Source organism: Chlorocebus sabaeus, chromosome 15 (genome assembly GCF_047675955.1).
Source record: "Chlorocebus sabaeus isolate Y175 chromosome 15, mChlSab1.0.hap1, whole genome shotgun sequence".
Lineage (NCBI taxonomy): Eukaryota > Metazoa > Chordata > Mammalia > Primates > Cercopithecidae > Chlorocebus > Chlorocebus sabaeus.
In genome coordinates this window covers 30,375,878-30,398,707 of record NC_132918.1, presented here as the reverse complement: position 1 = coordinate 30,398,707, position 22,830 = coordinate 30,375,878, and the positions used below count along the sequence as shown (strand labels likewise).

The following is a 22,830-nucleotide window of genomic DNA, read 5'->3' as shown; positions in this document are numbered from 1 at the left end:
AGCCTGTAATCCCAGCACTTTGGGAGGCCGAGACGGGCGGATCACGAGGTCAGGAGATCGAGACCATCCTGGCTAACACAGTGAAACTCCGTCTCTACTAAAAAAATACAAAAAAATAGCCAGGCGAGGTGGCGGGTGCCTGTAGTCCCAGCTATAGGGAGGCTGAGGCAGGAGAATGGCGCAAACCCGGGAGGCGGAGCTTGCAGTGAGCTGCGATCCGGCCACTGCACTCCAGCCTGGGCGACGGCGCGAGACTCCCTCTCAAAAAAAAAAAAATATATTAGGCTTGTGAAATTTCATTGACAATTAAACCTGGAATTAATTTCAAGATTAATTCCTTATAGATTAAGTATTATCTCTAATTTGAAAAAAAAAAAAAAAAAAGTACATTATTGAAGTAACTTTTTTTTTTTTTTAGACGGAGTCTTGCTCTGTCATCCAGACTGGAAGGCAGAGGTGGAATCTTGGCTCACTGCAACCTCTGCCTCCCAGGCTACAGTGATTCTACTGCCTCACCCTCCCAAGTAGCTAGGACTGTAGGTGTGAGCCACCACACCTGGCTAATTTTTGTATTTTTAGTAGAGACAGGGTTTCACCATTTTGGCCAGGCTAGTCTCAAACTCATGACACTTCAAGTGATGTGCCTGCCTTGGCCTCCCAAAGTGCTGGGATTACAGACATGAGCCATTGCACCCAACCTGAAGTAACTTTTGAACACAAATTTATGTTGACACATGTGGGTCTTTAAGACAGGCTAGTGATTCTTGGGCCATGTGAGATCTTCTGAATCAGAAAGTGATTCTGTTACTCAACTGGATGGGAAACAGAGATACGTCTGTATCCGAACAAAATACTGCACTGAACAAACGATTCTTCTTTCCTTCTGATATTACTTTAAAAAGCACTATTTAAGTATATGTAGCTCAATCATGCTTGTAATAAAAAGTAATTCACTTATGGGTTTGTTTTTGAAGCAGTGCCTCACTCTGTTGCCCAGACTGGAGTTCAGTGGTGCCACCACAGGTCACTGTAGCCTTGACCTCCCCTGGCTTACCTGATCCTCCTACCTCAGGCTCCTGGGTTGTTGGGACTATAGGTGCATGCCACCAAGCCCGGCTAATTTTTTTTTCCTGCATTTTGTAGAGATGGGGTTTTACCATGTTGCCCAGGCTGGTCTCTAGCTCCTGGGCTCCAGTGATCTGCCTGCTTCAGCCTCCCTAAGTGCTGGAATTACTGGCATGAGCCACCATGCCCAACCTCATTTATTTATTATTTTTGGTATATTAAAGCAGACTAGCAAGGTCAAAAAAAATTCTAAGTCTTTTTCTAATCTTTAGAGAACATACATAACAGAATGGAAAAAGTGTGAGAGGGAATAAAACATTGTTACAAAATCATAAAATTTACCTAATAGCTATACAAAACCAAAAAACCACAATAAAAACCACCTGAACCCAAAACTAAACCAGTTTTAATAGGATGTGAGGTAATTATCTTTTCTAAGTAATATTACAAGTATCTACAATAAAATGATTATTTAGATAACATCTTTGTTCCCCTTCAAAATGTACAAATTAGTGCTTACATTTTTAATAGGTTCAGAGAAGTATGCTGCTTACACATTTAAAGAGGATTTTAAAAGTATCTTCTTCAAAATTATTTATTTTTTGTGTTTGGTAGAAGAACCAAATAGTATTCATGAAGACAATACACTCGGGGTTTTACTTCCAATAGTAATTTTCCACTTACATCTCTTGAAACAAAAAAAAACCCAACCCTATTATAATAACAATGAAAAAAATATTCAAGCCATTCTTTCAACTAGGACTACTTTATAGAAAATTTCTTTAAAATATATGATATGGCCAGGCGTGGTGGCTCAACCCTGTAATCCCAGCACTTTAGGAGGCTGAGGCGGGTGGATCATGAGGTCAGGAGATTGAGACCATCCTGGCTAACACGGTGAAACCCCGTCTCTACTAAAAATACAAAAAACTAGCTGGGCATGGTGGCGGGCACCTGTAGTCCCAGCTACTCGGGAGACTGAGGTAGGAGAATGGCATGAACCTGTGAGGCGGAGCTTGCAGTGAGCCGAGATCACACCACTGCACTACAGCCTGGGCGACAGAGCGAGACTCCGTCTCAGAAAAAAAAAAAAGATAAAAATCTCATTAAGAGAAGCTGAGGCCGGGTGTAGGGGCTCATGCCTATAATCCCAGCATTCTGGGAGGCCAATGTAGGTTGATCACTTGAGCCCAGAGTTAGAGACCAGCCTGGGCAACATGGCGAAACCCTGTCTCTACAAAAAAAACACAAAAATTAGCTAGGCACAGTGGCACATGCCTGTAGTCCCAGCCACTTGGTGGACTGATGCAGAACGGTCTCTTGAGCCTGGGAGGCCAAGGCTACAGTGAGCCGAGATTGTGCCACTGTATTCCAGCCTGGGCAAAAGAGTAAGATCTTGTCTGAAAAAGAAAAACAACAACCAAAAAACCAAAAAGAAAAAAAGACAGGCTGAGAGGCAATATGGCAACAGGAAAAACTCCTTTATTTCTACTGATGTCCTATAAATAAAGTGTAACAATAATAATTTAATCTGCTACTATAATTACGAAATGTTCTCATATTTAGAAAGGAATCAAGTGAATTTTTGGACATACAAAACAAAAGTCACCAGAATAAGAAGATTAAAGCAACATACTTAAGTTGACCTATTTCAATAACTATGTAGTAGCTATTATTTTATAACGTAAATTGCCATAGTTTCTTGGGAAAATCACTATTTTTTACTGACTTCTTTTTAAAAAATGCAATTATGTTTGTTAATAACCAACTTACTGGACTGAACTACGGCTTGAGTTTGTTCAGAAGTTCCAGATGCAATGTTTGTCAAAGCCCATGCAGCTTCAAACTGCAAAGAAGGACTACAAAAAAACAAGTATATTTAAACAGCAGGATTTTTACACTGGGCCAAATATCTAACCATTCTTCCCTCTACCATTTCAAATGCATTAAATATTTTGTTTCAAAAGATATCTATCCATCCAGCATATTTTTTTAACCCTCAACAACTGTTTCAAACATCTCTTCAGTATAAAAAGCATACAACCTTCTCCAGCATCCTTAATTTTAGTAAGAAATCTTTTTAAGATACTTGCATACTACTCCCCAAACAGTTCTCTCAAGTACCTACCTGGTCAAACTACTTCTTGCCAATTAAGACTTAAAAGTTAAATTTATCATTCTCAAGTTCCTGTTTGGCTACTACCTTTATCTCTTGGTGTTAACAAATCTTGCACTGTTTTTCACTTTGACTTTTCAACTCCATCCCTTAGCCCTTTTCTTTTTTCTTTAAAGATCAAACTAATTACTAGAGAGTCTTGTCTTCTCCAAAGGATACATTCTAAATTAAAAAAAAAAAATAATGTACTCACTTGTCATCTCTTTCAAGACAATGGACTAAAATGGGCAATATTCCAGATTTTATTAAGTCATCAATTGGTGGATTTCGATCACTGGACAAAAGCTTCCTGTAAGAGATAAAAACACCCTTGTGAAACTTAATAACATACAATATTATGATTAAATTTAAATTCATATTTGACAAATATTAACATAAATCTGAATATCTGGTACAAGTGCCTTCTCTGAAATTAACAATTTATATAATGCAACCTTTTCTCTAAATTTATAAAAAGATATATAAATTAAATTTATGTAAATGACAAATAATTAAAAAAATAAGAATATAGATATGAACCACTTTACTACCTTTTTTGAGATGGAGTCTCACTCTGTTGCCCAGGCTGGATGGAGTGCAGTGGCACAGTCTTGGCTCACTGAAAGCTCTGCCTTGCAGGTTCCAGTGATTTTCCTGCCTCAGTCTCCCGAGTAGCTGGGATTACAAGCATGCGCCACCACACCCAGCTATTTTTGTATTTTTAGTAGAGATGGAGTTTCATCATGTTTGCCAGGCTGCTCTTGAACTCCTGACCTCAGGTGATCCACCCGTCTTGGCCTCCCAAAGTGCTGGGATTACCAGTGTGAGCCCCGGAGCCTGGCCACTTTACTACTTTTAATGGTACAATAATATTATTCCCTCAGTAAAGCCCTGATTGTGACTTATAAAAAGAAAACTAATTTTTTTTTTAAATGTTACTTTTGGACATAATTTTGAGTTCAGAGAAAAAAATGGGCAGATTTCTTCAACACAGCATTTACCTTGCTAAGCAAGGAATTAAGAGGTCACCAAAATATCCAATATTATTCACACTACGTCACAATAGAGTCAAGTGACAAAAGCAGGTAGGCTGCTGGAATATGTTTAGAGCTGATATTAGTCCCTAATTCTTCATTCTAGTTTACACACCAAATTAAAGGTCATAAAAGTCCAACAACATTTTCATCTCAGCAACTAAAGAGAAATGGAATAAGCACAGCAACGGACAGGAAAACAGCCAGAGAGATGCTAGAGAATCTGAGGTAAAAAAAGACAGACACATCACTGCTTTCATGGAGCTTATAAGATAAAAACAAAACCTACTGCCTATTTTCACATGCATGAGACTACAGGTTTAGCTGATAAGTCCTCAGTGTAGCCTAATCATATTATTACTATATAAAAGCAATGTTTATGAAAGCTTAACCAAATCATGTACCTATATAAACTTTGTGATGGCTGCTTATTTACCACCTTTATCAATGTAAACTCCTTGACCTAGCTTTAAACTACTTCACAAGTTGGCTCCATCTTATAACTAATCTTATTCTCTGTAACTCAACAACAGGTTAGTTGTCTGTTGCATCATTTCAATCGAAGTAAGATTGAACCTATCCTAAACCCCTCACTTGAAATGCCCCGTCTTCTATGTATTCAAACTCTATTCAAAGTTCATTTCAAGTTCTGTGTTTTACATAATACCATCTTTGAATTTCAAGAGGATTTATACAGCATAGCCCTACATTTGGTGTTATCACTACTTACTTTTTTGAGACAGGGTTTCAGTCTGTCACTCAGGCTGGAGTTGCAGTGGTGCTACCTCGGCTCACTGCAACCTCTGCTTCCCAGGTTCAAGCACTTCTCCCACCTCAGCCTCCCAAGTAGCTGGGATTACAGGCATGTGACACTACATCCAGCCAACTTTTATATTTTTAGTAGAGATGGGGGTTTCACCATACTGGCCAGGCTGGTCTCAAACTCCTGACCTCAATTGATCCCCTGGCCTCGGCCTCCCAAACTGCTGGGATTACAGGCGTAAGCCACCAGACCCAGCCCCCTATTTTTTTAAATATAGTTTTGCCTTTCCAATTAGCTTATAAAGTTCTTAAAAAGAAAGAATTATACCACATGCTAGTTCCTCAACACACGGCACAGTGCTTAGCGTAAGTGGAAATTTAAAAAAACAGAAAAACGAAAATAACAAACACTTAGAAAGAGTCTTAACCCAGTCTTAAACCTTCTCAAACAAGGCTTCATGAGATCAAGGGTCAAAATTTAATTAAAAAAAATTTTTTTTTACACTTCACTGAGGATATTTTAAAAGAGAAATGGCTTTTATTCTCTACATAATGATGAATAATACAATTTTTACAAAATATAATATAAAACCAGCTTCATGCCACTGTCTTGATTTGTACTAAGGAACCTGCAATTTTACTCATAGTTGCTTTGCAATACCAGTGTAAATGTTAACACAGTGAAAAAAAGGCAAATAAAGTCTTAGAATTATTATGAAAACCAGTTTGCTCTTGCATACCCCATGAAATTGCCTTGGAATCTCCCAGTGATCCACAGATCATACTCTGAAAACCTCTTAGAGTACACTGGGCTTTAATTTTCTTGCAGATTGCATGTTGATTAGAACTGCCCCAAAACTATCAAATATTCAACTCTGACAACGGTGAGCATAATCAATTTCTTAATCATTCTTCCTATAAACATTAATTTGCTATTTTGACAAGTGAATGGTTCTGTGATTTTTCTGCCTACATAAAGAACTCCTCTCTAAGAAGTTCTTTTACCTCTGGTATACAATACTGTAATTTTATAATTTCCCTATCAGTTCTAAGTTATTTAAGGTGGATAAACAAATACTGGAAAAGTCTAATAAATATAAAACAGATTCGTGCAGCACAGGATAAGGTATTGATTGGATGGACCTATAAACTTTTGCCACTTTCAAATTCTGTAACTAGGATCAATTTCTTACTTGTCTCTTTCCTACTGATAAACTCAACATAGGGTGTTATTCTTACATTCATAAATACACAAAGCAACCACTAAATTGCATTATGATACAACCATGTCTTCCCCGACCTATTTATTAATACAAAGGTCTCAGTAATAGATTTTTCTGCCTCTTCCCTTAAAATATGAGAGAGCACAGGTTTCACAATAGAAATGTACAGAACAGGCAGGGTACGGTGGTTCATGCCTGTAATCCCAGCACTTTGGGAGGCTGAGGCGGGTGGATCACGAGGTCAGTAGTTCAAGACCAGCCTGGTCAAGATGGTGAAACCCTATCTCCACTAAAAAGACAAAAATTAGCTGGGCATGGTGGCGGGCGCCAGTAATCCCAGTTACTTGGAAGGCTGAGGCAGAGAACTGCTTGAACCTGGGAGGCAGAGGTTGCAGTGAGCCGAGATTGCACCACTGGACTCCAGCCCAGGCGACAGAGCAAGACTCCATCTCAAAAAAAAAAGAATGTTCAAACAACTTGGTACTTCCCACCTGGAAAGACACTGGGAGTGTATGCAGTCATTAATCTCTTTTTTTGAGATGGAGTTGCGATTCTACTGCCTCAGCCTCCCGAGGATCTGGAATTACAGGTGACCGCCACCACGCTCAGCTAATTTTTGTATTTTTAGTAGAGATGGGGTTTCACTATATTGGCCAGGCTGGTCTCGAACTCCTGACCTCATGATCCGCCCGCCTCGGCCTCCCAAAGTGCTAGGATTACAGGCGTGAGCCACCGTGCCCAGCCGTCATTAATCTTAATCTACGTCTACTTGTCTATGTACACTGACATGGTAAGACTGTAATTCGGGATTTATTGTTTGATCAATATGAGGATTGTGAGAAGAATTAGATACCTGGTAAGGATCTAAAGAATCTGACTTTATAAAATTAAACCTATTCATTAGTAAAAGGTAAAGCTGTATTTACAAATAATGTTTTTCTTTTTCTTTTTATTTCTATGGCATTAATTTGTTAAATCAACTTTCCCTGGCATCTGTATGCATTATGTACATTAAAGCTTCAGTGTACACACTTTCAACTAAAAATAAAAAGTGTGAGTTAAAAAAACTGTCACCAATTTTAATACTCTAAACCAGAGAATTAAAAAAAATAATAAATTTAGTTGATCTATTACTATTTACTATTGTTTGTCATCAAAGTTAAATTTGATTAACAGGGTCTACTCCATAGTAAAAATTCAAAATGGAACCCCTGTGTAAGTTATAAAATCTAAACATGTCTTCAAAATGTAACTTACCTAGCAGCTTGAACTGCACTTAACTGAATTCCTTGGTTATCACTTGAAGCATTCTATAAAAAAAAAAATTTATGATGTAAATATATAATAATTAGCTGCTGAGGATAAGAAATACAAATGAAGAGAGAGTAAAAATCCAACTTACTTGAACAATAGCTTCTAGAGAGGTATTTTGCTGGGAAAAAAGTTAAAGAGAAAACTCAGTTAAAAAGTCACCTTAAAATTCTTTATTAATGTTAAATCTTTCACTGGTACTTTTAATTTACCCGAATAACAATAACAATAACTTACCACTCTGTAATCACCATCTATATCAGAGTCTTCACAGATATCTTCATGTGGTACATTCCTTCTCTTTAAGAGGTGTTCATCTCTTTTATTCTTAAAAAAAAAAAAAAGAAAAGAAAAAATCAAACAAAAAATTTGAGTTAAAAAAACCTGAATACTTTCATACAAAGCTCAGGCAAACCTGTGCCTACAAACTGAAATATGAAGTGCCTTTTAAAAGTAAAATTCAAATGTAAAAAATTAAACCAAATTGTGAATTAACCACTCACACAAAACTAATTTGAGTCCCAATTCCCAAATATTACATTTTTAATGAACCGTGAACTATGAAAAAACAAACAAAACAAAAAGTTTGACTAAAAAATACAGTGTACAGTTTAAGCCAGAACCAAACACAAATATTTATTTAAAAGTACTAAACCATTTTACACATGATCTGGGAGCTCCTCTTTATCACCTAAAAGCAAAGTCAAAGCAGAAGTTGGGCAGTTCAAAGTTAGACAAAAACCAACAATGTCTTACAAAAATCAAGGGCCATTTCAACTTCACTTAAAATGCTGGGAGCAAATTTATAAATATAATCTCAACTATAATACTTAAAAGTTGACGAAGTTTGCAACAAGTTCTTTTCAGGGCCTTACTACTGCCCGTTAATAGCAGAACTATTTAATATAACTGTATCTCAATGACTTACACTTTAAGCTCTTTATATCTGTTTTTGCACAATGATAAAGTTACAAGGTGTACCCTTTCAACTTCAAAGGTTTGTCAAATTTAGTCAAAATCTCTCCTTTTTCTAAAGAAAAATGCTTAGCAGTTGAGATTTTTAAAAGTTTAAATTTAGTAAATAAAATTTAGTTATACAATAAGTTATACATTTTACATAAAAACAAAATATATATTTGGCATCTTCTATACAATGCTCTAATGTTGTTAGAATTATGCTTAGAAGTACTCAATATTAATCAGACTCACCTTCCTTAATTCAACTACAACTTCATTTCGTTGTCTTCTCATAGTCTACAAAAAAATTAAAGGAAAATATTTTAAAAATCACCTCAAATTCCATTATCCAGAGAAAACCACTATTAACATTTCAATATACACCTCTGATCTTTTCTTCTAGCCATATGGATATAAAGTCAAATCTTACTCATAATAAAAATCATACTATGTAAATGATTTTCAATCTTCATTTCCCATTCATACTGCAAAACATGAAAAATCTCTTTGAAATTATTAATAGATCTATAATATTGGCTATATCATAATTTTAAAAACTATAACATAAGGTTTATAAAAACACAGAGGTACAAAGAATAAAAGAGCCCATAATCTCACCCCTCATATGAACCAATGATATTACAAAAAATAACACATGTACAAGATTAGTAAATTCAACTGCTTTAAAAAAAAAAAAAAAAAGCCAAAAAAAAAAGCCAGAGGAGCCCTCCTGTTCACCCACAATTTCCTTCTCTCACAGGAAACACACTTAGATTTACCATGATTCTGACACACGTCTATCTATCCTGTTCTTTACCTTGTTTTGGTTTACTTTGTTTAAAGACCTTAGAGATATTCCATGGTGGTGTATAAAGACCTATTTCATTATTTTTCATGGCCACACAATTATTCTATGACACACAGTGGCCATTCTTTTATTTTCAAATATATTTTTCTCATTTTTAAAATTACTTACTACAGGGATGTGTGCTCACTGTAAAACATTCAAATGTTCAGAAACAATATAAGTTCAATCTGTTTTCACATACAGGTTCACCTTATTCTTTCTAATGATTATGTATTATGTAGCAGTAACAATTCAGAAAGTCATATTAGATGTCTAATAAATATCACAAACCTAAATCCAAAACTGAACTTCTGATCTTTAACATACTCCACCCGCCATCTCAGCAAATGGTAATTCCATCCTCGCAGCTGCAAAGACCAAAAACCTTGGAGCCATCCTTGATTTTTTTTTCTCTTACATTACATATTCAATCTGTTAGCAAATCCTGTTGGTTCAACCTTCAAAACATACAATCCAAACACAGATCACTGCCTCCTCTGCTACTATTCTGGGTCAACTTACCATTATCTCTCAACTAGATAACTGCAAAAGTCTCCCAACATGTAGCCCTCCTGCTCTTGCCCTCTATCTTCCTCCAGAGTCTATCATAATGACAGCAACCAGAGCAATCCTCATAGGACTCATAAGGAGTCTTAATTTTTATGTGCCATGGACTCCTCTGGCAGTCTGGTATAATCAATGGACACCTTCTCAAATAGTGTTTTTAAATACACACACACACTATATATGTAGTTACAAAGGAAACTACCTTGATACACAGATGTAAAAAAGAGAGCTGTAAACATAAAAAAAAAGTGTAAGTGCTTCTTTATTACCACATTAAATGGGATCTCAGCAGTAGGTCTAATAACTACTATAATTTCAAAGTAATGATGACCATAAATGCAACAACGAGGTGATTTTTATTGGTGGTAACAAAGTCACAGGTAATTCTAATATTACTATGGTTAACTGGCTACATTAAGTGAAGGAAACACTGTTTCAGTAATAAGTTAGTGAAAATAAAGATGTAATTTCTTCTAAATTTCAGGGGCCCTCCTGAATTCTACCCATAGACTCCAAGGAAGGAAAGGTCCAAGGACTCAGTAAAAAATATTTTCTAAAAGTCAGATCATATCATCCTCCTGTTCAAAAATATCCAAAGGCTCTCACACGCTCCACTTTGGACTTAAAAGCCCAGTCTTTACAATGGCTTACGTCCAGTCAAATCTTCCCACCTCATTCCCTCCCCAAATACCACCGTTTGGATCTTAGCTCCTACCTATCTCATTCTGCTGTACTCACACCAACTTTGCTATTTCTTGAACAAACTGGAAAGTCTCTTGTTGCAAGGCCTTAACTAATACACTATATAGTAACTTCTCAGAAGATGGTCTCCAGAGTCAAACTGCCCGGGTTCAATTTTTTTTAGCCATACTACTTGCTAGCTCTTTGTACTTCAGTTTCCTTATCTATAAAATTGGGATAGTAAAAACACCTTCTTCATAGGACTGCTGTTAAGGATTAAATCAGCTAAAATATGTAAAGTACTTAAACTGTCCCTGGTACACAGCAGTGTGTGTGTTAACTTATTATTATTGCTGCTGCTATTTCCTCAGTTTGGAATGCATTTCCCTTACTACCTGCAGTGCTCAGTCCCTTATCTCTATGGGAAGGCTTTTCCCTTTCTGACCATCTGCCAACTCTCCATTTGGGTACTTTCTCTTTCTCTCTCTCTCTCTTTCTCTTTCTCTTCCCTGCCTTATTTATCTCTATACCATTTATCACTTTCTAATATACCATGTAACTGTATTTGGTACAGATATTTTTAAAACACCAAGAGTCAACTTTAAAATAATAAAATAGGCTGCAAAATGAGTAAAAATAATTAGCTAAATACTATAGCGTTAACATCTATCTCATTTAATCATTATAACCTTATGAGGTAAGAATAAAATAATCCTTTATTTCTTTTTAAAAATAAGAAAACTGAGACTTAGAGAAGTTAAATTGCTTGTCCAAAGCTGGCTAGGATTACAACCCAGACAGTCTCACACAAATCCGCTTAACCACCAAGCCATATTGTTTTCCACACTTCTCGAAGTCAAAGTTCAAGTGAATTGGAGAGCCAATCGTTCACACTAAAGCAAAAGTACTATTACCAACACAATGAGCTTTGCATAATATCACAATATGAAATCAATAAGCGATTCTAACAACAAAAAACTATGACCTGTGTCTCAGGCACAGAAAATAGTATCTGTAGGATGCATGACTTACGACTGTTCAACAAATAAATAGACTTCTGAGGGATGGGGTATTTCCAGTTTAAGGAAAGTTTTTATTAGCAATCACTTCATCTAAAGTAGTAGGATTAAGGTACAATGGGCTTTAACTTCTTTTCATTAGAGCAAACTAATAAATAAATCCCAAACAACTACATACTGCATATTTACATAAATGTTTTGTTTACCCCAAAAAATTTTCTCCCATTATATTACATATTTATTAAATCCAGAGATTTGCGAAAAATTTTCTTTTTTTTTTTTTTGAGACGGAGTCTCACTTTGTCGCTCAGGCTGGAGCACAGTACAAGGATCTCAGTTCATTGCAACCTCTGCCTTCCAGGTTCAAGCGATTCTCCTGCCTCAGCCTCCTGAGTAGCTGGGACTACAGGCGCATGCCACCATGCCCAGTTAATTTTTTGTATTTTTAGTAGAGACGGGGTTTCACGGTGTTAGCCAGGCTGGTCTTGAATTGCTGACCTCGTGATCCGCCTGTCTTGGCTTCCCAAAATGCTGGGATTACAGGTGTGAGCCACTGCGCCCAGCCTGAAAAATTTTCTGTTTTTTCTTTTTACTTGATACTCATTTGTTACTACAAAATCTGGAGGTTTTAAACTACTAATATTTATCAAAACAACTTAGCACTGTAGTAACAACATAAGACCAGGCTATTACCACTTTCACAGAAACTTTGCAAAATAAGAGATTTGACAATCCCTTTATTATACAGCAAGAGTTTTCTTTTCCTCTCCAAGGTAGAGAAACTGGTAGAAAGAAACTCTATGCACCACAGCCTGGCAGCATTTTGCCATGTTTTTTACATGTTTTTTACAGCAAACAACAGTTGTTCTTTGGGACCCCATGAAAGGGGTATATAAGACTTCTAACCCTGTCCTTAAAGAGCAGGTTTTGTATACTACATGAAAATATGTTAGTTGTGAATTTACATGACTTACACTGATGCAGTAAGCAGTGGTGTCAATTAGAATTCCAGAAAGCTGACAAACTGGCCAAAGGCTTATGTATAGGCCAAAGAGCTATATAAAGGACAAAGACTGTAATTGGGGGAGGTTGAGGACTGCCGCTGCTATTGTCTCAGAGGAGGTGGACAGAGTTTAGGCAGATCACTCAGATATTTTATAGTTCTTTGCTTGTCAGACAGTTATAAAATTATAAATTCAGGCAAAAGGGGATAAGAAGTTGACAAAAAATTTCAAACAAGTCAAAACAGAATGCTAGTTCTATTTAAAAGGAATGCAGTGCGTGTACTTAACGAATATTTACTATGCATCCATCACTGTGTTAAGTACTAGGGATTAAACACTTTCCCTGCTTTAATGAGGTGTAGATTCTAGTATTTTCTTTCCACTTAATTGCTACTTAATTTACAATTAGTGGCTACTTGATTCCTGCTAATTTTCAAGTCAGTTTTACCAACACATGGTTTTTCTTTAAAGTCCTAAAAATTGTTAATTTAAAATATGATATAGTAATTACTGTATAATTTTGGATATTTTAAATTTTCTTGAGCAAAGTTGGGATTTAGTTAGGACTCAATCTCACTAGAGAAAAAGTTGAAAGAAAATTCTTTCTAATAATACAAAGATAAGAAATATAATGCCTTGATTTTATTTCACCCAGTCTGACTTTCACTGATACCTTAGGAAGGTTAATACTTAGGTAACAGCACTACAAAAAGAAAATAAGAATTAAAAAATTTATACAGGCATGAGAGATCTTCTGTGTGGTAACTAGGATATATTCTAAAACTGAATTGTGATAATGGTTGCACAACTACGAAAATTTACTAAATATCATTGAATTTTGTACTTAAAATTGGTAAATTTTATGATAGGTAATAAAGTGGTTTTTAAAAGTTATACACACACACTATAGACACACGCCTTCCCTCCCCAACATGAGTTAACAGTAAGTATATTACTAATTTAGAGCCTTCTGGAAAGCATTCATTCAAACATTTATTAATCACCGATTTGCCAAGCATTAGAAATACAGAGATGGACCAGACACTGCATATCTATGCCCTATAGGAGGCAGCATTCTTATGATACAGAAATATAATTTAGTAAAATAGTAATAAGGCCCAAACTTAGCAAATAGCAAGTGCCGAACACCATTCTAAACATGTTACTTGAATGTACTTATTTAATACATGTATTAATAACATGCACACAAGGTGCTCTGACAGTAAAGAGAGTAATTACTAAAGGTAACATATAAGCTTAATTTTAAAGACTGAACGGCAATCCATTTAGAGAAAGGCATTCCAGGTAGAAAATACAGCATGTACAAAAAGAAGAACTATGAAAGATGGCATGTGTGGAATCTGCTGAAGAATACCAGAAGCCAGAAATGAACAGGTAAGCAAGGAGACAAATCAATCACATAACATAAAGCTAAGCTACACTTTCCAGAGAAAAGTGAGTTACTGGTGATTTCAACCCAAATTATCATCACAACCCAAACACATTTGGCAGGTAAAACAGTTGTTCAACCCGATTACATGGCGAACCAAAAGTTAAAATAGCATAACTAGAAAAGTATGTTTTCCTATTTCTTGTTTTTCTCTCTCTGCAGCAGCAGCCATCATGGTGTTTAATCATACCTTTGTCAAATAGTATTTATGTTGGCAAACTGCATGTAATTTGCAAATAAATTACATTATGACAATCAAAGGGAAATTTTAAATGCCTAACACTGTTAAATGCTTACTCAAGTGGGTCAATAATTAATATCTCCTAAGGATAAAAACCCATATTAAAATCCTTCATTTAGAAAAGTTCATTTAAGAAGTAAGTTTAGTTCAAATTTTCAATCTGTAGATTTATTTCTCAGAGGTAGCACTTATTAATACTAGTATTGAAGGCCTGAAGTTCTACTAGTGATGAGCAAAAGCCTTCTCAAGCAGAATCAAGTTCTTATCTCTTCAAGAAGTGATAAGATTAATGGACACTGAGCATAAGTGAAGAAGAGTTTGAAAATACATTGAGTGTAGGAGGCCAGACTTAATCTAGGCAAGCTATTGGAGCAATATTAAGAACTAATTCCAGTCTATAGATACTGTACTTTAAAATGATCCATATCTAAACTGTAAGCATTGAAAATTTATTAGTACATAAATATAATTTTTTAAAATTGCCAAAATGTAAAAAACTGTTAGGTGTTAACTCCAAAGAATGGAATTAGAGTTGTACTATCTCTTCAACATTCAAACAATAGGAACATGTATTAAATTAAAAAGTTATACATATCTATTTGGAAAAGTTACAAAATAAAGAAGGGAAAAATCTGAATTCTCAGAGTTCTCTATATTCATCTATCTTTTGCAAGAGATGACATATGATAGAAGAGAAAATAAATGCATACATCTCCCAAGATGGTTTCCTAGTATAAGGTTATACTACTCTACTAGCATATGGCTACTACTCCCAGCTCTACCTTTAATGAAATCATAGGCAAGTCACGACTTTTATGGGTATTAATTCCTTCACTTGTAAAGATAATTCGATAGATCCCTAAGATCTTTTACGCCTCAAAAACTGTATCTTTTTTTTTTTTTTCCTGAGACAGAATCTCATTCTGTTGCCCAGGCTGGAGTGCAGTGGCACAACCTCGGCTCACTGTAACCTCAGCCTATCCTCCTGCCTGGAGTATCTGGGACTACAGGTGTGCACCACCAAGTACGGCTAATTTTTGTATTTTTGGCAGAGATGGGGTTTCACCATGTTGGTCAGGCTGGTCTCAAACTCCTGACCTCAAGTGAATCATCCACCTCAGCCTCCCAAAGTGCTAGAATTACAAGTGTGAGCCACCATATCCAGCCAATTTTTTCAACTTTAGAAAACAATGTCAAAAAGTATGTAATTGTCATTTGTAGTTACTATGCATGGCAATGTAGTTTCTATGCTAAGAATCATGAAAAAGTCATAACTCAAAATTATAAACAATAAAGAGCTACTTTGTGGCTCTGGTACAGTTGCTTGGTGTTTTCATATCTTGCACTTTTCTCGCCTTAAGTTATGCTATGATGCCAAAAGGACATGTGAATCCTTGACCTTTCCTTTTCTTTTCCCCGAGATGGAGTTTTGCTCTTGTTGCCCAGGCTGGAGTGCAATGGCGAGATCTCAGCTCACTGCAACCTTCGCCTCCTGGGTTCAAGTGATTCTCTTGCCTCAGCCTCCTAAGTATCTGGGATTACAGGCGTCCGCTACCACACCCAGCTAATTTTTTTGTATTTTTAGTAGAGATGGGGTTTCATCATGTTGGCCAGGCTGGTCCTGAACTCCTGACCTCAGGTGATTCACCTGCCTCCCAAAGTGCTGGGATTACAGGCATGAGCCACTGCGCCCAGCCTCCTTGACCTTTCAATAGCTAGTTTTGGTAGCAGAGACAATTACCAAACTGTGTGTGTGTGTGTTCATGTGTACGTGTGCACTGGCAAAGAGATGGTGTTTGACAGGGAAAGAAAAAAGTTTAGAAACGACCATAGGTTTGGTGAGACACATGTAACCTCTCAGGGATGGGAAACACTGCAAGATAAACTTTCAGAATCACTTATAGAAGGCGACTGAGGACAACCTACAAATAAATATACTCTAGTAAACAAGCACATATATAAGTTTTATATGAGCACAAGGGAAGGTACTCTAGGATTAATGGGTTATAAGGGAATTGATAAAATGCTACCAAGAATGATCACTTCTCTTCAAACCCCCTGCAAAGATCATGCCAGTGCACTCCAGCTTGGGTGACAGAGAGAGAGACTTTATCTCAAAAAACAAAAAACTTTGAATCCTTAACAGAAGAAATAAAATTTCACAAATTATTTGAGTGACTTGAAGAAAACTCAACTCATGGGAAAAGACACTGGGAAAAATTACCGAGGAAGAGTAAGAGAAGAAACGAGATATACCCAAATCAAGAAGGTCACTAGAACCCAAGCTTTTATACTACTGCTTGAAGGAATCTGATTTCCCTGCTGATTTGGTGCATTCTCAGAGGAGAAAAACAGTTTTTTTTCATTTACAAAACAATACCAAATGTGTAAAGCAAGAGAGATTGAGGAACATTTTCCTTCTATGATGTAAGAACATAATAAACTCAAACTCATGGTTTTCTTATGGAAAAATTTAAACAGTATTACAGGATTTTGTAACTGGTGAGAACAGAAATCATTTAAACTATTTCATTTTACAGAGAAAGGAACTATGGCCCAGTGACTTCAAGAATACCAAAGCTTAGATATCCTGGATCCAGTCCAATATTCTTTACACTACATCACATTACTTTTTTCATTCTAGGTCTACTTCTGTTACATATTCCTTCAAATAAACTATTTTTCCTTCTCTTTTTCTCTTCAGTGTTTACTTTCAAAATATTCTTTAATTTTTCCTTGTGAACTTATGTTCAAAGACATGAAACTTAGCAACAGAAAAATCTTCATTGAAAGGTAAGTTACTGAATTACTTTGCCAAAGCACTATTTTAAAAGTCCTCTAGTTATGTTCACATACTAAACAGATATATACATGTGCATAGAAAACCATTCATTCACCCAACACATGTTTACTGACCACCTACTATATGTCACAAACTGTTCTGAGTGTTAAGGAGAAAACAGAGAACGAAATGACAAAATCTCTGTCTTCATGGCGTTCATTGCATTTTAGTGTGAGAGACTGTAAATAAAGTTAAAATGTATAGTGTTTCAAAAGCCAGGAAGGACATTTTTAAATAAAGACCTTGAGAATAGTGATCAAGCCAGGTGGGTAGCTGACATGCAATGAACAAAGAGGGGTAGGAAATGGAGGCTAGCCACTGTACAGATTTTGGCATTTACCCTAACTGAGCTAGGAAGTCACTGGGGGATGAGCAAAGGAGAGAGGAGAAAAATGTTCTGACTTAAAAGAGAATTATTCCAGCTGCTATGTTGGGATTATACCACAAGTGCAGTAATCCTAGCAAGAGATAACACCTTGGACCAGAGTGGTTGCAGTGGGGACCATAAAACATAATGAGTCTGAATATATTTTGAAGACAAAACCTGCAAAATTTGCTAATAGACTAGACAGAACTGTCAAAGAGAGGAAACAATGATTTTAAGGTTTTTGATCCAAACAACTGAAGGATGGAACTGCCATTTACTGAGATGGGGCAGACTGACTCATTAGCAAGTTCTGGGGCATAATATCACTTGTAGATATAAGTTTAATATAATGCATCAAAATGAGATGTCAAGTAGTCAGTTGAATCTTGAGTTCAAGAAAGAGTTGAGACTAAAAATATCAATTTGTAAAGTTGACAGTGTCCAAATAATATTTAAAACCAGATCACCAGATGAGATTACCTGTGAAATGAGCATAACCTGAGGCACCACAAAATAAGACGCAGAAGACTAAGAGAGACAGTGAGATAGAAGGCAGTCAAGAATCTGTGCGAGGCCAGGCACGGCAGCTTACATCTGTAATTCCAGTACTTTGGGAGGCTAAGATGGGTGGATCACTTGAGGTCAGGAGTTCAAGATCAGCCTGGGCAACATGGCGAAACCCTGACTCTACTATAAATACTAAAATTAGCTGGGCGTGGAGGTGTATGCCTGCAGTCCCAGCTACTCGGGAGGCTGAGGGAGAAGAATCGATTGAACCCAGGAGGCAGAAGTTGTAGTGAGCCGAGATCGTACCACTGCCCTCCAGTCTGGGTGACAGAGCAACACTCCATCTCAAAAAAAAGAAGAATCTGTGTGAATATGGAACCAAGTGAAAATACTCTTTTTTAAGGAACCACAATCAACTATATCCAATGTTGGGGACAGGTCAAATAAGATGAGGATTACTAAATGCACATTTACTTTATAAACTATATGGTTAATCACCAACCTTTGTTTGGATAAACAAAGGTTCCAATATCGCTCCCCATCCCTCATCTACTGAATTCTGATCTGTTTCTGCTACCATTTATTCCCATCCCTGCACACTATTTCATATGCTTAAAATATCACTCAAGACTTAGAGCTTCTAACCCACGTCTCATTTATCGTGGTATAGTACTGGACTGAGTAAGTTACAAAACTAGAACTGAGCCCTAGTATCTACAAAACATTAACTTTTCTCAAAATGGAAACGAAACTCACTCTCCAGCCCTTCTTTGGTCTCTTAAGCCACACTGCAAAGCGATTCCCATTTCTGGTGATGTTTCCAGGGCAAGCTTTTGACTAAATCTGTGTAAACTGACCATAATGGTTCCCTTCTACCAACTGGTCAGTGGAGTATATGGACAACATTTGCAATCCCAAATTAACCAATTCTATAAGATGAATCAAAAAAATTCCAACTATGAAATGTCAAATATACAAAAAAATTTCATGACATCCAATGTATTAAAGTTATCTTGTCATACTTGCCTTTTTTTGAAGAAATAAACATTTTAAAGTGCTATGAATACTGCTAGAATCTCACTCTATCCACAATCCTCTTCTCCTCTTATTTTTCTCTGCCAGATGCAATTATTTTTCTAATTGCCTGATTAGATTCTCATGGGTGTTTCGGTGTTTTTACTGTGTATCACCAATTTTATATATTTAGGATTTTTACATGAATGATACCATACCATACAAAAGACTACTTTTCAAGCAGTTTTAGATTTACAGGAAAACAGTAAAAAGTACAGGTAGTTCCCATATATTCCCTGCCCCCACACAGGCAAAGCCTCCCACTACATCAACATCCTGTTACCAGAGTGGTACATTTGTTACAACTGATGAGCCTACATGTACTATCACCCACAGTCCATAATTTACATTAGGGTTCATTCTTGGTGTCGCATACTTCTATAGGTTTTAACAAATGTATAATGATATGCATCCATTAGTATCAAAACAGTATTTTCATTGCCCTAAAATCCTCTGTGCTCTCCTTATTCATCTTCCTCACTCTCAACCCCTGGCAACTACTGATCTTTTTACTGTCTCTATAGTTTTACCTTTTAAAGAATGTCAGATAGTTGGAAGTATATAGTCTTTCAGTTTGTCTTATTTCTTTTAGCAACACGCATTTAAGATTCTCCACATCGTTTCATGGCTTAATAGCTCATTTCTTCTTAGCACTGACTAATACGCCACTGTCTGGATATACCACAATTTATCCATTTACCTACTGAAGGACATCTTAGTTGCTTCCGAGTTTCAGCAATTATGAATAAAGCTGCTCTGTGTGGACCTAAGTTTTGAACTCATTTGAGTAATTACCAAGGAGTGCTACTGCTGGGTCATATGGCATGAGTATGTTCAGTTTTATACTGCCTCTCAAAGTGACTGTACCATTTTGCCTTCCCAACCAACAATGAATCAGAGTTCCTGTTGCTCCACATCCTCACTGGCATGTGATGTTGTTAGTGCTCTGGTTTTTTTGTTGTTGGTGGTGGTGGTGGTAAAATATACATAACAATAAAATGTACTATCTTAACTACTTTAAAATTTAGAAATTTAAGAAAAACTGTAGTAAAAAACACATAAGCTTTACTATTTTAACTATTTTAGAGTGAGTTCAATAGCATTAAGAACGTTTGTACCGTTGTGCATCATATCTCCCAAAACTATCCTGGTCTTGCAAAAATAAAACACTGTATCCATTCAACAACTCCCTATCTCCTTCCCTCTATCCCCTGGCAACCATCATTCCTCTTCCTGTTTCTATGCATTTGCCTATTCTAGGTACCTTGTATAAGTGGAATTATACAGTATTTTTTTGTGTGTGACTGGCTTATTTCACTTGGCATAATGCTTATGATTCACCATGTTGTAATGAGTCAGAATTTCCTGCCTTTTCAAGTCTAAATAATATTCCACTGTATGTACATACACATTTTATGTATCTATTTTATACATTAAATAACCTTTTGCTTCCACCTTTTGGATACTGCAAATGCTGCTACTATAAACTAGTGTGTACAACTATCTTAGTTACTGCTTTCAATTCATCTGGATATATACCCAGAAGTGGAATTGCTGGGTCATATAATAATTCTATTTTTCACATTTTGGGAACCACCATTCTGTTTTTCATAGTAGCTTCACCATTTTACATTCTCACCAATAATGTACAGGATTCTGAATTCTCCACATCTTCACCAACAGTTATTTTGTTTTTGCTATTTTTATAGTAGTCATCTTAATAGATGGGAGATAGTATAGTTGTTTTGATCTACATTTCCCTAATGATTACTGATGTTGAGGATCTTTTCATGTGCTTATTGGCTATTTTGTTTATCTTCCTTAGAGAAACATCTTTTCAAGCCTTTTGAACATTTTAAAATAGGATTTTTGCTATTGTTGAGTTTTAGGAGTTCTTTATATATTCTGGATACTAATCTTTTATCAGATATATCATTTGCAAATATTTTCTCACATTCTGCAGGTTGTCTTTTCACTCTTGATTGTTTTCTTGGCGGCACATCAACTTTTCAGTTTGATGTTGTTCCATTTGTCTATTTTTGCTTCTATAGTTTTGAAGCGTCTTATCCAAGAAATCAGTGCCAAGACCAAAGTTATAAAACTTTCTCCATTTTCTTGCAGTTTACCAGTTTCAGATCTTATGTTTAAGTCTTTTATCCACTTTGAGTTGATTTTTGTATATAGTACAAGGGTCCAATTTCAGTCTTTTGCATGGTGGATATCAAGTTTTCCCGGCACCATTTGTTAAAGGACTATCCTTTCTCCAATGTGTAGTCTTGGTATGTTTGTTGAAGATCATTTGCCCGAATATGCAGTGGTTTATTTCTGGGCTCTCTATTCTGTTCCACTGTTTATGTCTTTATGCCAGTACCATACTGACTTGACTACAGTAGCTCTGTAATATGTCTTTCAGTCTGGAAGCATGAGGTCTCCAGGCCTGTTCTTTCTAAAGATTGTTTTGGATATTCAGAGTCCTTGTGGTACCTTATGAATTTTAAGGCTGCTTTTCTATTTCTGTAAAAAATGCTGCCATGATAGGGCTTTCCATTGATAGGGCTTGCAATGGAATATTTAGACTGCTTTGGGTTATCCTGGACATTTTAACAATATTAAGTTTTCCATCAACATTGATTTTTTCCATTTGTGTTTATTTCTTTCGGCAATGTTTTGCATACAAGCCTTTCTTTTATTTGGTTAGGTTTATTCCTAAGTTTTTTTTTCTGACACTATTGGAAATGAGATTTTCTTAATTCCCTTTTCAGATTGTCCACTGTTAGTGTATAGAAACACAGCTGTTTTCTATGTTGATTTTGTATCCTGCAACTTTGCTGAATTTATTAGTTCTAACCATTTTTGTGGAATCTTCAGTGTGATTGTATCATCTGTGAACAGAGATAATTTTACACCTTTGTTATAGATTTGGATGTCTTTCATTTCTTTTTCTTGCCCAACTGCTCTAGCTAGCGTTTTCAGTACTATGTTGAAGAGAAGTGCCAAGGTTGAGCATCCTTGTTTGTTTTGAAAGAGTCTTACTCTATTGCCCAGGCTGCAGTGCAGTGGCAGTCATTTCAGTCTCAAAATCCTGGGCTCAAGCAATCTTCCCTCCTCAGCCTTCCGAGTAGCTGGGACTCCATGTGCATGCCAGCATGCCTGGATAGTTTTTATTTTATTTCTTCTTTGTAGAGACAGGGTCTTGCTATATTGTCCAGGCTGCTCTCGAACTCCTGGGCTCAAGTGATCCTCCCACGTAGGCCTCCTTCCAAAGCACTGGAATTATATGCATGAACCAGCACACACTGCCACTGCCTTATTTCTGATCTTACAGGAAAAGCTTTCAGTTTTTCATCATTGAATATGTTGTTTGCTGTGGGCTTTTCATATATGGCCCTTATTATGTTGAGATAATTTCCTTCTATTCCTAGTTTGAGTGTTTTTACCATGAAAGGGCACTGAATTTTGTCAAAGTTTGGCACTGAACTTTTCCTCCATCAACTGGTATGACGGTGTCATTTTTGTCCTTCAGTCAGTTAATGTGGGGTATCATACTGATTTTCATATGTTGAACCATCCTTGCACCCCAGGCATAAATTCCACTTGGTCATGGTATGTGATCCTTTTAATGTGCTAATGGATTTGGTGCACTAGTATTCTGTTAGGATTTTTGCATCCATTTTCCTCCAGGATACTGGCCTGTAGTTTTGTTTTCTTATAATGTCTTTCTCTG

At 36.3% G+C, this 22,830-nt stretch overlaps 1 protein-coding gene across 1 annotated transcript in view; it reads right to left on the bottom strand.

Annotated features, from left to right (window-relative positions):
- Nucleotides 1–22,830, bottom strand: part of KPNA4 (karyopherin subunit alpha 4) — a 71,315-nt gene that overhangs the window by 34,074 nt on the left and 14,411 nt on the right. The window contains exons 2-7 of the mRNA XM_008008531.3: nt 8,760–8,804; nt 7,788–7,877; nt 7,642–7,671; nt 7,497–7,549; nt 3,435–3,530; nt 2,839–2,924 (exon numbers count right to left, since the gene is read on the bottom strand). Of these exons, the coding sequence (XP_008006722.1) occupies nt 2,839–2,924; nt 3,435–3,530; nt 7,497–7,549; nt 7,642–7,671; nt 7,788–7,877; nt 8,760–8,804 (400 nt within the window). The remainder of the gene's footprint in view (nt 1–2,838; nt 2,925–3,434; nt 3,531–7,496; nt 7,550–7,641; nt 7,672–7,787; nt 7,878–8,759; nt 8,805–22,830) is intronic.